General features: G+C 37.3%; 1 protein-coding gene across 3 annotated transcripts in view; it reads right to left on the bottom strand.

The window, feature by feature from the left end:
* Positions 1-14,690, bottom strand: part of phkb (phosphorylase kinase, beta) — a 74,325-nt gene that overhangs the window by 32,243 nt on the left and 27,392 nt on the right. For all 3 annotated transcript variants that reach the window (XM_084109120.1, XM_084109119.1, XM_084109121.1), the window contains 6 exons: positions 12,519-12,614; positions 11,274-11,471; positions 7,236-7,293; positions 6,386-6,463; positions 5,275-5,433; positions 4,429-4,523 (listed from right to left, as the gene is read on the bottom strand). In XM_084109120.1, coding sequence (XP_083965246.1) covers positions 4,429-4,523; positions 5,275-5,433; positions 6,386-6,463; positions 7,236-7,293; positions 11,274-11,471; positions 12,519-12,614 — 684 coding nt within the window. The remainder of the gene's footprint in view (positions 1-4,428; positions 4,524-5,274; positions 5,434-6,385; positions 6,464-7,235; positions 7,294-11,273; positions 11,472-12,518; positions 12,615-14,690) is intronic.

Genomic DNA, 14,690 nt, shown 5'->3' with positions numbered 1-14,690 from the left:
ATAAAAAGTAATTTCAACGAAGAGCAGCCTCAACAAGTACAGGGTGAATTAGTTCGCCATCAAAGGCGAGTGTGAATGTGTGTAAATGTGCACCTACTTGCATACACGTCTATATGGATTTCTATTATGTGCACATGTGCGCATGTTTATGTTCCAGGGTTGTGCTGCATTTAGAACTGAATGGAGAATGTCTTTTAAATTCCAGTTCTTGAATTTCAGTTGAGGCAGCCATAGGATGCAGAATATCAATTCAAATTTGAATGCAAGTGGAAATGGAAATAACTGAAATTCAAAGAAAGAACGAAAAAACGAATGATAGATACATTTACAAGATGCTTTTGTCCAAAGTGACTTACACTGTATTCAAGATACACATTTTGTCAGCCCTTGCTTTGAACCCATGACCTTGGCATTGTTAGTGCTGTGCTCTACAGTTTCAGCGACAGACAGACTGGATGGATGGATGGATGGACAAGACAGACAACCTTGAACATCTGCGTATGTCCATGCCGTATGGCCACTGATATGTCTTCACCATTTGTAGTGTGTTTATTTGTGGTGTGTTCTGGAAATCCCTTGGGGTGTTTAGGAAGTGACTCAGCCCAATGAAAAAGACATGCAGACAGGAGATTTCATGTGGAACGAGTTGCGTCCAATCACCACAGTCCTAAACTCAAACCCCAAATAATCACTTCCAAACAAACATACCGCAGTAACATCCTGTGTTTTCACATTAAAAGACACAGTTGTTGAGAACAGCCAACCAAACAATTGGACTGAACTGGAATACATTTGTCTTAATGCATCAAATTAAATATGAATCAGAGAAATAGAGCGCCTTCAAAGCTAAGTAGGCCTCTTTCCCTGAGCTTGTGTATGTGAGCGAGGGAAGCATTTCAAAAGCTGTTCTCTGTGTTTAAAAGGCAAAAAGACGAGGCTGCTTCCTGCACCTTGGCTGCTCTGCTGAACAATCGTTTCTAAATTTAAACTGAGCTCCATCTGTGCTTTGTTTAAAGAGGCTACATCCATCAATCAGGGAAAAGAGCCTGTCTAATCTCTGAGCAAGGACATGGTTCAGAATGAAGATCTGCCTTCATACTGGGGACAAAGTATGGGAGATGTTAGGAGGACAAGTGTAGGCTGAGAACAACTTATGCATAAACACAAACTGGCAATCATATTCAATCATGTAGTGCATGAGTACTCACATAAATATTGCATAAAGGTGCTCAAAGACAGGCCGTAATATATAGGCAAACATAAACTGACACTTCATATGGCTACATCCAATCCACAAACATACACTGCTGCACATGCACACATCACATAAACAGCAGTCACGGCAACGTGCCCCTTAGCCAGTTTAGCCTTTGATGCAAAAGCAAAGAGACAAGCACATTTACGCATTACTGTGCAATATGCAGTGCCCTCCTTCAAAGCAGCATGGCTCCTCCCACTCCCCCATGCAGCGGTGCAACACTCATGAATAAAACACCGCCTCTGATTAAACAAACTAGCACTTCCAAGCCAACACTAGTCAAATTACAGCTACATCTCAACTAGGACTGAGGTTACGCGGGGTGATTTTGCTGGCAATATACAATTAAAGGGACAGATCACCCAAACATTTATTTAGCCCATGATTTACTCACCCTCAAGTCATCCGAGGTCTATATGACATTCTTCTTTCAGACAAATACAATCGGAGTTATATAAAAAAATGTCCTGGCTCTTCCAAGCTTTATAATGGCAGTGAATGGCTGTTTCTGTTTTGAAGTCCATAAAAGTGCATCCATCCATCCATCATAAAAGTGCTCCACACGGCTCCGGGGGGTTAATAAAGGCCTTCTGAAGCAAAGCATTTGTGTAAGAAAAATATTCATATTTAAAACTTTATAAACTATAATTACTAGCTTCCGACAGACGGCCGTACGCATCGATTTACGGTGGAAGACTAACCCCTGACTAGGGCTGGTCCGAATACCATTTTTTGAGCTTCGAAGCTTCGGTATTAATGAACATCGAATATTCGAAGCTTCAGAGAGAGGGTGCTGAACATATTCTTCTCTCTAATAAAGGCAGGAATCTCTATGTGTCTGTCTGTCTGTTTGCATTTTGATTATTTTTGAGAACCGTTCATTTGTCGCATTTGGTGCAATATAGATGGACATGCGAGACGCGACACATTCAGAATGAATAAACTTTTAATAAACTACAGAACAGCGCGAGCGGGAAGCGGCGTGCCTCACGTGGACAGGGCTTATATGCTCCGAGAACGGACACTGCACTAGTGATATAAAACACACACACAGGTCTGTTAACTTAAGAAATACTTTTAAGGTAGTCTAATATTTTTCTGACGGGTAGATTTAAATAAAGAAAAACGAAATTTAAATAAAGAAAAACAACATTTAAATAAAGAAAAAACGAAATTTAAATAAAGAAAAACGAAATTTAAATAAAGAAAAAACGAAATTGAAATAAAGAAAAACGAAATTGAAATAAAGAAAAACGAAATTAAGTTAAATTAAAAACGAGATTAATTTAGATTGATAATAACGGGTAAAAAGGCTAATACATTTTGTTTCTATTATTCCAATTTCCACAATGTCAAAGCAACGCAGCTTAACCCAAAATACAAGCTCAGGCTGTGAGGCAATGAGAACCGTTTCGAGGGGGAGGCCAGGTGTGCAAAAAACAAACAAAACAAAAACGAATATTCGAATGTCAAATTTTCTAATCGAATACCAACCCACTGAACGAATATTCGAATATTCGGGTCCAGCCCTACCCCTGACCCGACGCACAACGTAATGACGAACGCGGAAGCTCAGAGGAAAGAGCAAAACATTTCTATATAATAGAAGAGGAGCTTCAGTTTGTTGCACAGCCCTATTTGTTTAAACCGCGAGAGGCATCTAAGCTTACGATACTCCTACATCCTACGTCATACATGATGTGTCACAAGTTACTCTTGTGGAGTAAGTCGACTTGCGTAGTATGCGTACGGTCGTCTGGTGGTATAAATATATATATAAATAATAAATACTTCAGGTATGTAAATAAGACACATACTTGCATACATGCTAATGAAGCTCGCTCAGCACTTATCTCAGCCTCTGTTAGCTTTTATTGCACGCATGAGTCACCATTCTCACTACAATAGAAGTGTCAGACGTTTTTGAAAGGAAGTGACATTTCTGATAGCTCCCTGGTTCCTCACATACTTATATGAAGTCTGCATTCAGTAGCTAGCGCTATGTTATGTATAAAGACTATGATAAACACCCCTTCTTTGTAACAAGACTGCTGCTTCCCAACAGCCACAGACATCACATTAGAAAATTCTAATCTAACAGTCATGAAGCAAAACCAGTGAACCATTTACAGACCAGGGCTGACACCACAGATTCACACACACAAAAAAAAAAAATCATACACCACTATTCAAAAGTTTGTTTGTTTTTGAAAAAGTTATGCTCACCAAGGCTGCATTTATTTGACCAAAAATACAGAAAAAACAATAATAGTGTGAAATATTATTACAATTTAAAATAACAGTTTTCCATTTTAATATTTTTTTTAATTGTCATTTATTCCTGTAAATGTCAAAGCTGAATTTTCAGCATCATTCATCCAGTCTTCAGTGTTACATTATCCTTCAGAAATCATTCTAATTTGCTGCTCAAATAACATTTATTATTATCATCTATGTTGAAAACTGTTGTGCTGGTAAACATTTTTGTTTAAACCCTTTTTTTCAGGACTCTTTGATGGATAGAAAGTACAACAGAACAGTATTTATTTGAAATAGAAATCAATATAAATGTCTTTACTGTCACATTTGTTGAATTTAATACATCCTAGCGGAATAAAAGTAAAAGCTTACTGGTGCCAAACTTTTGAATGGTAGTGTATACTTAATATAATTAGCAACAGATTTACCAGCAGGGTTGTGTGTTAATAAAGTTGTAATGTGCTTTTTACTAGATAGGCTACATTGATGAAAATGTTTGTTTGTTTTTAATTTGCATGTGCATTTTTCAACCCGTTCCACTTTTTGTCAGGGCTCCGACACAAACCCTGAGTAAAACTGGATTGAGCAGGTGCTGTATTAAAAAGCGATACTGCAGACTGTTTACAGAGACAGATGAGGGAGTACTGTTCTAGCTATGAAACAGCAGGTGTCCGTAGGTTTCTCTTATCAAGAACAGTGTGATCTGTCTCAGCACTAACAGATCTGCTAGGAATGGATCTGCAAAACAAGTCAGCTGTAGGGGACTGATACGGAGATGTGAAGAAAAGCCTAAAACAAATTATGCATGAGGCTCTGAGAGAGATTAAATACACAGGCAATTCATATGTGTGTTTACAGGATAGATTTTAGTATTCGTGTAGTTGGCTGAAGAGAGACGGGATGCAGCTCACCTGATTGGAGTATCGCATGCTGACGTTCCTCTGATCCTCGCGGGGCACATAGCGATGGATGGGGTCGATGTCCTTTGGGCTGATCAAACCATCCACTGAACAGCAAACACAGAACGGGAACCAATTACTGTTTTTCGGTTCACATAAGCTTTAAAAAAAATCTCTGCATTTTTAACCCAGACAAGGTTTTCGATTTAAAAACAAGCCCTTAGCATAGATTACTAATATCTCTGCCGGTCTGGATTTTACTGCAACGCATACACATGAATCATTGCTTACAATATGAATCACTCTGGGTGTGCAGCATGGTAATAACATTGCTGAAAATACAATATGTTTTGTGGGGAAAATCATGTTAATAGTTAATAGTGATCATTATTAGATTTAGAATTTATTTGCAGAAAATCAAACTTGATGTGGCACGATCAGTCAAGAGCTACGGTGGTGGAGAAGATTAATGAATAATGATTTCCATTTCCTGTCTGTTTCTCACAAAAATGGCCTCAGAAGACTTGAAAAATAGTGCACAAGTCACCAAAAGGACATGAAGTTGAATAAATAATGCTAACAATTTTTCACACTACCACTGTGATTCATAAAAAAAAACATTTGTTGACCTCTATTAATATGGTCCCATTATTTAGTTTGGTTCATAAACCATTTTGTCCACAGCTTTCAGAGGGATCCCAGTGGTTTCGGCTCTCTTTCCTTTTGAGGAAAATGAGCAAATGGCATAAAGTCACTGCATGAATAAATAAAAGAATATCTATGTAAACTCTCTCAGTGCGTGTCTGTGTTGTGTGAAGCAGCCCTGACCCCTGGGCTCTGGATGGATCTGAAACTCACCCAGCAGCTTAGCGATGTTATACAGGGCCTGTCCCCAGAGGAACAGCATCCCATCACGCCCCGAGTTGCTGGGGAAGCGCTTCTGGCTGCCATGTTTCTTCTGTTCAGCCTCTACAAAGTCTGCTGGCACGTAGAAATACTTGGGAATAACAGCGTGCCCTGCGGAGAATCAAATTAGACAAAATTCAAAGAGTCCCAGGGTGTCTTCTGTACATATATGAGACAGGTCTGATTTCTGAAGGATCATGTGACACTAAAGACTGGAGTTATGATGCTGAAAATTCAGCTTTGCCATCACAGGAATACATTTTAATATATATTAACATAGAAAACTGTTATTTTAAACCACAAACTTTTTGAACAGTAGTGTATAGTAACAGGTGTGGAACTTTTGGAACTTTGTTTGTTTGCCAGAGAGGAAATTAACTGGCCAATCTGCATGGAATGTAAAACACATATTCAGTGAAACTTGCTTGCGTGATTTTGCTCAGAAAATGTACTAATGTTACTGCTATTCATATTGGATGTCAGTTCTGTTATTTAGATATTGCTAATGACTATTTACTTAATAAATATGTAAAAAAAATGAAGAGATAAATCCATGCAGAAAAAAAGCAGCAAAAAGGCTGTCAGCACAATCCAGCCTAGCTGTAAATTCACCTTTTCTCTGTCAAGCATAATTTAGTCGACTAAGCCAAGCTCTCATCTATATTGGTGAGGCCCACTGTAAGCAAATGAAAAGAGCTGAACTAGTTATTAAGTTGCTTATTGTGGTTAAACTTCTGAAGAGTGCTGGTCTGAAGAACTGTCAGACAGCATGAGAGATGTTTTTTTGTCTGCCAGTGGGGAATCGAAGGTGTTCTGGTCTGTTTAAATAATGAGCATCTCCTCTGTTGTGCACTTGACTGAGACGCGTCTAAGGAAATCATGCAGCGAGGGAGAGATGAATACGAAAAGACCACTCTAATAAAGAGTAATGGGAAAATAACACTCATTGGCAGCGGCTGGAGGACAGTGGCAGGCAAGCAGAGTCCATCACAACGTGACATGCTTTGACAGTTTGTCCAAAAAGATGCGCGTATGCATGTGTGTGTGTGTGTCCAGAAGTTACCCTCAAAAGACTGGAAGATGACAGCCTGTAGCAGTTCCTCGTACTCTTTGACTTGAGCAGGATTTCCTCTAAACACACCTGAACAAAAGGTCAACAAAAGAGAAATTACAAAACACTCCATCCCCATCCTCCAGGTAATACTGCTCAGAGACGGGACAATTATACAGCAAGCTCATCATTTACATGCAACACTCTAAAAACGTAAAAACCATTTAATTGATTAACTGTAAGTAATAGTTTAACATCGCAATGTAAAATACTGTCCAATTTATGGATTTTGCAAAGAAAAACTATGAACTACCATATTCATGGTGAAAAACAGTAAAAAGACATTCCCAATTTTTTGTTTCTTCTTTCTGTTGTCAGTAATGTACATTAGGGAGTTTTGCATTACACTCTCTTAAATGAATGTTTATTGATTTTTTTTGTGTCGTGTGCTACCCTGATGATGTTTTGTCTTTGTGCGAATGACCCAGTAGGTCGTTTATACACGAGTAATGGCCATGTTTTATGGACAGGCAACTTACAAAGAACTGTGATTTATCATGTGGCTTTCTGTGGTACCATCTGTGTTATTATGGTGAGTATTAGTACAAAAGCAGGTATTGGTACTTAAAGTAGACTGGTATATTAACGTTACATCACTTAATGAAATATACAGTTTTAAATTGCAAAATATACAGGCACCAATATGCAATATCTGACAATACAGCTGACATTTTTTAACTGTAAATTTAACAGTGAAACATAAACCATGCTATTATATGCACAATACAATACAATACAATACAATACAATACAATATAATATATTATTATAGAGCCTACAATTTATTATCCATGAATCTTACCGTCAATCATCATATAGATGAAAAAAATGGGAAACTCGCACTCAATCCCATCAAAGAGCTGAAAAACATCACAGGGCAGAGAATAAGACACCAGATGCATGAGGAGCCATTACTTAAACAAATCACGTAATTATTCAAGAACATGATACCTGTTCAAACCTGTTATTGTTAACTGTGCAAGGTAAATATGTACATGAATTCCTCAATCTGCCTGTGTGCAATATGCAATAAAATTGAAAAAATAAAATGAGCAAACAAAAATAAAATAAAAATCCCACATTATTAAATGAATAGTACATTTGGAGTGCCAAACAACCCGTAATTTGACTGACTTTGACTGCAATATGTTACCTGCAGCAAAATGCAGATATATAATATAGAAGCCCTTCAAAACATTGAGAGGAAATGCCAGACAACCTCTGTTTTCCAGTTACGATAGTTCAGGAAAACAGAAAACAATTATGTTGAAGTAAAGTACAGCAGTCAAGCAGAAACTCCATTAAAAAGCCATAGTGCTCCGTCTCTGTTTCCTAAGAGCAGAGCCATGAATCACTTGGGTTTGAAATTAAAATCAACTCACATGTAGAGATGGGTTGTGAGTGTGAAAATGCAATAATTAATTCAAATTATGTGACTGCAGCTTGTTTTATCAAATTCATTTAGAAGTATAAGTCAACATTTAAGTGTCTACAGATGCTGTGTTAAAATGAAAGCCTTTCCTCTCAAACAGTAATTCAAAATTAGGGCTACATGTGCACATGTGTGGGCAGATTGAGTTTACTTAGGGAGTAATCCATCAAAAACATTTGTATCAATATCAAACCAAATAAACAGGGATTAACCAACAATTTTGTGTGGGCATATTTGTGCCCATGGAGCATTCTGATGTCGTTTTATTCCGCTCAATCATACCACATTTAGCAACCCACTTTTTCAGGCTGCAATTAAAACTTAAAGCTCATGCATTCACAATATTCTCACTATTCATGACATGAAACGTTCGTAATACAATTCCGTGATCCTCTTTTCATCGCTGCCAATTATATGACAACCTCAATTCGAATGATCTGTCTTTAGAAAAGGAAATCTTGTGAGCTGCTTAAGAGGTACAAAATCTAAAGCACACTTTGATGGCTGACAGGGAACAAAATGTCTCTCAACCTTTCCCAAATGTAATTAAGACTTCTCTATCTCCTCTAGCAATCTCGCAAGACAATTGCTGTGGTATTAGGAGATAAGAGTGAGAGATTAGGATGTAATGAAATAAAGGCTGTTAATTGGACTGGTCTCGCATCATTGGCATATCGCATAAAAGCTGTTTCAGGGCAAAAATAGGGTTACTTGTATAGACATTTTCTAAAACTGAGAGAAAATAACTAAATTAATCTACTTTCTAACTAACAGTTTAAAATCATTTGATTTAAAGGACCATTTTTCAAGACTTAAACGTGGTTTCTTAACACTAGTTGCGCCAAAAGCCTAACATTAAACCCTGAAAGACTAAAAATAAAATCCACTTTTTTCAAACCAGAGAGAGAGAGAGAGAGAGAGAGAGAGAGCGAGAGAGAGAGAGAGAGAGAGAGAGAGAGAGAGAGAGAGAGAGAGAGAGAGAGAGAGAGAGATATGTGTGTACGTGTATATGTTAAAACACTGTGGTGTAAAATGTTCACAGATATTATAATTTGTTACACTGTTAATTTGTACAATTAATTTAAGTAGTACATTTAGATTTAAGTTATGTTATAATACTTTATTATTTTGATGTACAAGCTTTGGCAATATTGTAATATGTACAGTCATGCCAATAAAGCAATTTTGAATTGAATTGAATTGAATTGAGAGAGAGAAAGAGAGTGGACGAAACTAAAGTCAGAATCATTCTTATCTTGTCTGAATGTTGGTACAAATGTACAAAGGTGTTGTTGTTGTTGTTTTTTTCTTTCTTTCTTTTTTCTTGTTTATATAAATGTATTCATGCAATTGTTTACTGATTGATTTATTGACTTTATTGATTATTTGTTCGTTGCTTATGTAATGGCCAATGCTTTGGCAATACTGTACAAGTCATGCCAATAAAGCTCATTTGAATTTGAATTTGAGAGAGAGAGAGAGAGAGAGAGAGAGAGAGAGAGAGAGAGAGAGAGAGAGAGAGAGAGAGAGAGAGAGAGAGAGAGAGAGAGAGAGATATGTGGGGCAGACATATTAAATAAATGTCTCCTGGGTGGGAAAGAGCAGACACTGAGGCCTACTCACAGTAAACAGAAGGAGTCTCAGGGGTCTTTGGCTTCACTTACTACAATTACTTAGTGAGACTATATCATTCACCAGAGGAAATTCAGTCACTATGAGACATTCAGGCTTGAAATCCTCTGTCATCATAACTTGGTTATGGGTTCAACAGAATGGAAACTCCAACCAGGCAGAAGAGTTTGTATTTGTCTGAACATGACAGGCTGATAACATAAAGATATCAAGAACATAATTCATAGCACAATGATTTAATGTATCTTAAAACATAATAAAAACATAAAATGGCATTACATTCCCTTATAAGAAATTGACTACTACACAAACAAAAATAGTGTGTAGGGAACATGGGATACCAGTACTATTTTTAAAAACAACATCCAAACAAGCGTATATCAGGACTGTCTATTGGCTGGTTTTTGAGAGGTTTTGAGACCTCTCCAGCAAACCATCTTGTTTAAGCAGTTTTTTGTTTTTTTTATAAAAGTGGGCAGATCGTAATACCATGGTACTGAATGATTAGCGTAATCATATACTATCACATCTATTTCTTCAACGGTTCTACAAAAGTACACCACCGTTCAAAAGTTTGGGGCCGGTAATATTTTTTGTATTTATTTTTTTAAGAAGTCTCTTATGCTCAACAAGCTTTAATTAATTTATCAGTAAAAACTGTAATATTGTGAAATATTGCAGTTTAAAATAACTGTTTTTTTACAATACCATTTACAGAAAAGTTTGGACATTTTGTAAAATGCAATAAAATCAAAGATACAGTGCTATGCATAAGTTTAGACACCCATGCTAAAGTTGACTAAAAAGAGGAATAAAAAATCATCTTTTGGAAATTGAACTTAATGCCTTAATTAAAAAAATTAGGAAAAATCCAACCTTTAAGGACACCAATTTTCTTTGTGAATGAATAATGTATCGTAAATAAATAAATGTTCTTCCTTAAAATACAGGGTGCATAAATTTGGACACCCCTATGTTAAATTCCCATAGAGGCAGGCAGATTTTTATTTTTAAAGGCCAGTTACTTCATGGATCCAGGATACTATGCATCCTGATAAAGTTCCCTTGGCCTTTGGAATTAAAATAGCCCCACATCATCACATAGCCTTCACCATACCTAGAGATTGCCATGGTTTTATTTCAGTTAGCCTAATAGCTGGTTTGATTTGCATTGAGAGATGATCTTATGGAAAGTACTCAATGCCAATCTCTAGGTATGGTGAAGGCTATGTGATGATGTGGGGCTATTTTAATTACCATGGTACTTTCTTGTTTGGGTGAATTAAGTAATTAGGTTAATGTACTGTATTGATGGAGCATTTGGCCTGACTAAGAGTCATTTTCTTTTTTCTTCTCATTTCCTTCTACTTGTGGGAGGTCAGCTCTGGCAGCTGATGTGATGATAGCTGCGGGTTAAATCTCCCCCTTTCAGATTTCAGATTCAGACACAGCGTGTTTCCAGGCTAATTCTGGGCTTAATATCCTCACGGTCCAACCCAATCAAATTGGATTTACCCACAGCCCTCGTATTCTCCTGAGAGATGAATAAATAAACAAATCTGCACCAGATTAAAAGATGCGTATAAAAATGCCTGAGTGCCATTTATTAGATCTGTCGCTAACCTTTATAACAAAATCTCTGTTTCTCAAATAAAAGGGCTAAACCTGAGGCTAGTCATAACTCATCCCAAATATGGGGGAAAATACTCTTTTCATTTTCCATTTCCTTTCCTTCCATTTCTTTTTCATTTCAGCTGATATACTAACCACACTCACCTTCATCTCAGCAGGTTTGTAGTGCCTGCGGTTCTTGTCTTCATTGGTCGTTCTGTAGCCGTCCCGTAAGAAGCGCTTGAAGCCATGCTTGCCCTTCAGTTTGCGGACTATCTTGTCCAGAGTCTGGGAATATAGAGCATCATCATCCACGGCGAACGCTGGGTAGCTGATGCAGGGCAGGAGGGCCGAATCAGTGTTCTAGATGATAAGAGCACTTGCATTAGAAACAGACATTGAGCGACTCACTGCTCCTCTATTGAATTTGCCTTCCATCAGGAAATATCGAGGGAACCCAGGGTTAAGTGACCACTCTCTTCCTGAGAATGAGCTATTTTTCTACATTAGCCTCTGCAGTTTTAATAACACATTAGTCAGATTCATGAAGAAGCTTTAATACATGCGATACATAACCCTATACACTTCAAGCCACAGAATAGAACAACCTCACTCAACTTACAAGGGAAGAACATTTTTGCATAATACACTGCCTTAATTTGGCTTAATTATGCTAATTTACCTGTTCTTTGACAGATATCACTTTGTTCTCCATTTAATTTAGCACAGAGAAGAATGTGAACTATGCAATGCTAATGGATATAGCGAAGGACGGGAAGGACAATCTTTGAGTTGATGGATGCAGCTTTCTCTACAGATGCTATTATAGGGGTCATATCACAAGAAATTAAATTTTTCTTGACAATTCGAATTAAAAGAGTTTGATATACTATGAAAACAGTTTTGATAAATGTTTCTTTTATACTGAAACTAATAAATGTACTATGTTTTAAAAATACTTGGATTTCTTAAGTCAGAAAAGCAAATGCATTAACGCACACCTCACTCCATCATATCTATCTTCCTTAATGTCAGATCAATGGTGTAGCACATTCCAGCAAGGCAAAGAGCTTTTCTAAACCATTTAGTGCTGCGCTAAGCTAGTATGCTAAATTGTTAGCTTGCTAACTGGAGGTTAGGCTTGCCCCCAAAAGGTCTCAGCAAAAGGAATGGCTTTTGAACTCTGTTACTCATTTCATATGCAAAGAGGCTGTTTACATTGACATTTACAGGCATAGTAGTACAATTCTAAGGTCGAGAATGGTTATGAAAAACTAAATGAGAAATCTAGACTAACAGTACAGTAAATGGACCTCAGGAAAGAAAAAAAAAATCCTTAAAAAAGTATGATACGACCCCTTGAATAATGGATCAGTAGTTTGTATATGCAGAGTAGGCAAAAGAACTCACATGGGAACGAGACTCCCTCGGCAAGAGAGAGCACAGAGTCTGTCTGTTCCTGTTATGAGCATCCAGATCCACAAAAATGACTGACCAGGAGCATCCCTGCAGGGCAGAAGGAAAACAAACATCACAAATCAAACATTATAATAACCTTCTCTTAAAGGGTGGAATTCAGCAGTGTCCGGTTACAGGTCATAATAGGACTACAAACACTACAGACACAAATCAAGATTTGCTTAAAAATGTCATATTGGAAATGTAAAGGTCCATGTCAGTCCTGCAAGGGGTTTCCTAAAATCAAACCAATCCTCCTTTCCATAAAACCACATAATCATGCTGCTCATATGCAGCATTTACCAAATTTACCATCAGATTTCAGAGATTACTTTGGGTTGAGGTGTGTCACAGCAACAGTCCCACATCGGTGCCTGAAAAACCTTGAAACCACCAACCTCACTATCCCCAAATGAGATTCACAATATAAACTTAGCTGGAAGGCACAGTCTACACCAGCCTAGACAGTGAGTGCCACACACTTTTAAAAATACAAAAATACACACACACAGAGTTATATATATATATATATAGCAGTCTTCTTAGTCTTATAGCAGCTTCTTAGTCATCAAGGGCCATCCAATCAGAAAAAACTATTTCTTCTCTGTTTTCTCTGTATTCCTCTCACACCACTCCATTTAAACTGAGAGCAATTTCGCTTCTGCCTGCCTAGACCGATTATACAACAAGCACCATTTTGTGGCACATTTAGCTCATCTAGAGAAGCTAACAAAGAAACAAAATGCTCATACAAGCTTCTAAACCAACAATTTATATGCTGAGAGGAATTGTAATGTAAATGACTGTGAAGAGTGTGAGAATGGGAGGCGTGCCAGTGATATGTAGACTCCAGCAGAACATGCCATCATCTACTGAGTGAGATAAGAGCTGACTTTAGCTAACCTTGAACATTTAGCACTAAACAATGTAAATCTAAGTGTGGATGTATGTCTATATATAGATACATATCTGTAACATTTTATTGCACAAAACTATCATTTTCATTGTGTGCAATTTTTTGGACAATATTAAAAATGCTCATTTGTGTTCCAAACCCAAAGATGAACAAAAGTCTGCATAGGTTTGTAAAAACATGAGGGTGATTAACTGATGACTGACTTTTTTATTTTTTAATAAAAATCAATGTGGGTGAGTTAAAAAAATAAAAAAAATAACTTCTTGGTGTAGTTTTTAGCATGCTGAAATTTGCTATGTGACATTTAGCATTCTAAAGACAGAATGCTGTCAGCATGTTAAATATATATTTATATATAATCACCTCTCTAAACGATGTTGGTAGTAGGATGACTAGTTGACAAGTAGACCATCCAGCCCATCCTTAAATCTAACCAAGAGAATTTGTAAAATGGTTTCAAAATTATGGTGCTTTAATTAAAATCAGAAATCTGAGCAATATGTAGCTTAACATATGGTGTTTAAGATCTACCTGCTTTTATCCTGCTCTGACAGCTCCTGTTCCAAAGAAACACATGAAAGTGCCAGCTCTGCAGTCCACGCTGAGAGTTAGTTGAGGAAATGGAGCGTGAGAGCCATCATTAATAACATAACCCATGTGATGACACAGCACGCCTTCCATCCAACTGAGAGACACATGGCAAAGCCAGCCATTTGAGTCCTCCATTAATTCAAAACAACACTGTCTACAGCAGTCACTTCCATAAAGTCATTTCATACCACAACATGTTTCCTGCTAATGACAGAACACAGAGAGCCACATTAGGCAGAAAAAGGCAAACTTGGCAAAAGGTCAAAACAACAAAACTAAAGTGTCCAAATAACTACACCATATTTCTAAATCTGGTCTGTCCTTCTATTAAACTGAGAAACAACCAAGGTTACCAATGACTTAATAATCCAATCCGAAGGGACTTCATCTGTGTGTGGATGGGGGTGATGGGGGGTCCAAAATGGATGCACTTTGAGGATGTTATCTCTTTTCCGGTCCATTACCAAATATAATGGATGTGGCCCACTGCCATCTTGATTTTCCCTCAACACCAAAACAAATTAATCCCACTAATGACCACTCCAAAAAGAAAAGAGAACCAAAATCAGATAGAAGGAAGAAGTATTCGCCATCCATTAAAGTTGGAAACCTGACAA

This window comes from Abramis brama (genome assembly GCF_963993115.1).
Source record: "Abramis brama genome assembly, chromosome: 3".
Lineage (NCBI taxonomy): Eukaryota > Metazoa > Chordata > Actinopteri > Cypriniformes > Leuciscidae > Abramis > Abramis brama.
This window is presented reverse-complemented; position numbering and strand designations above follow the sequence as displayed.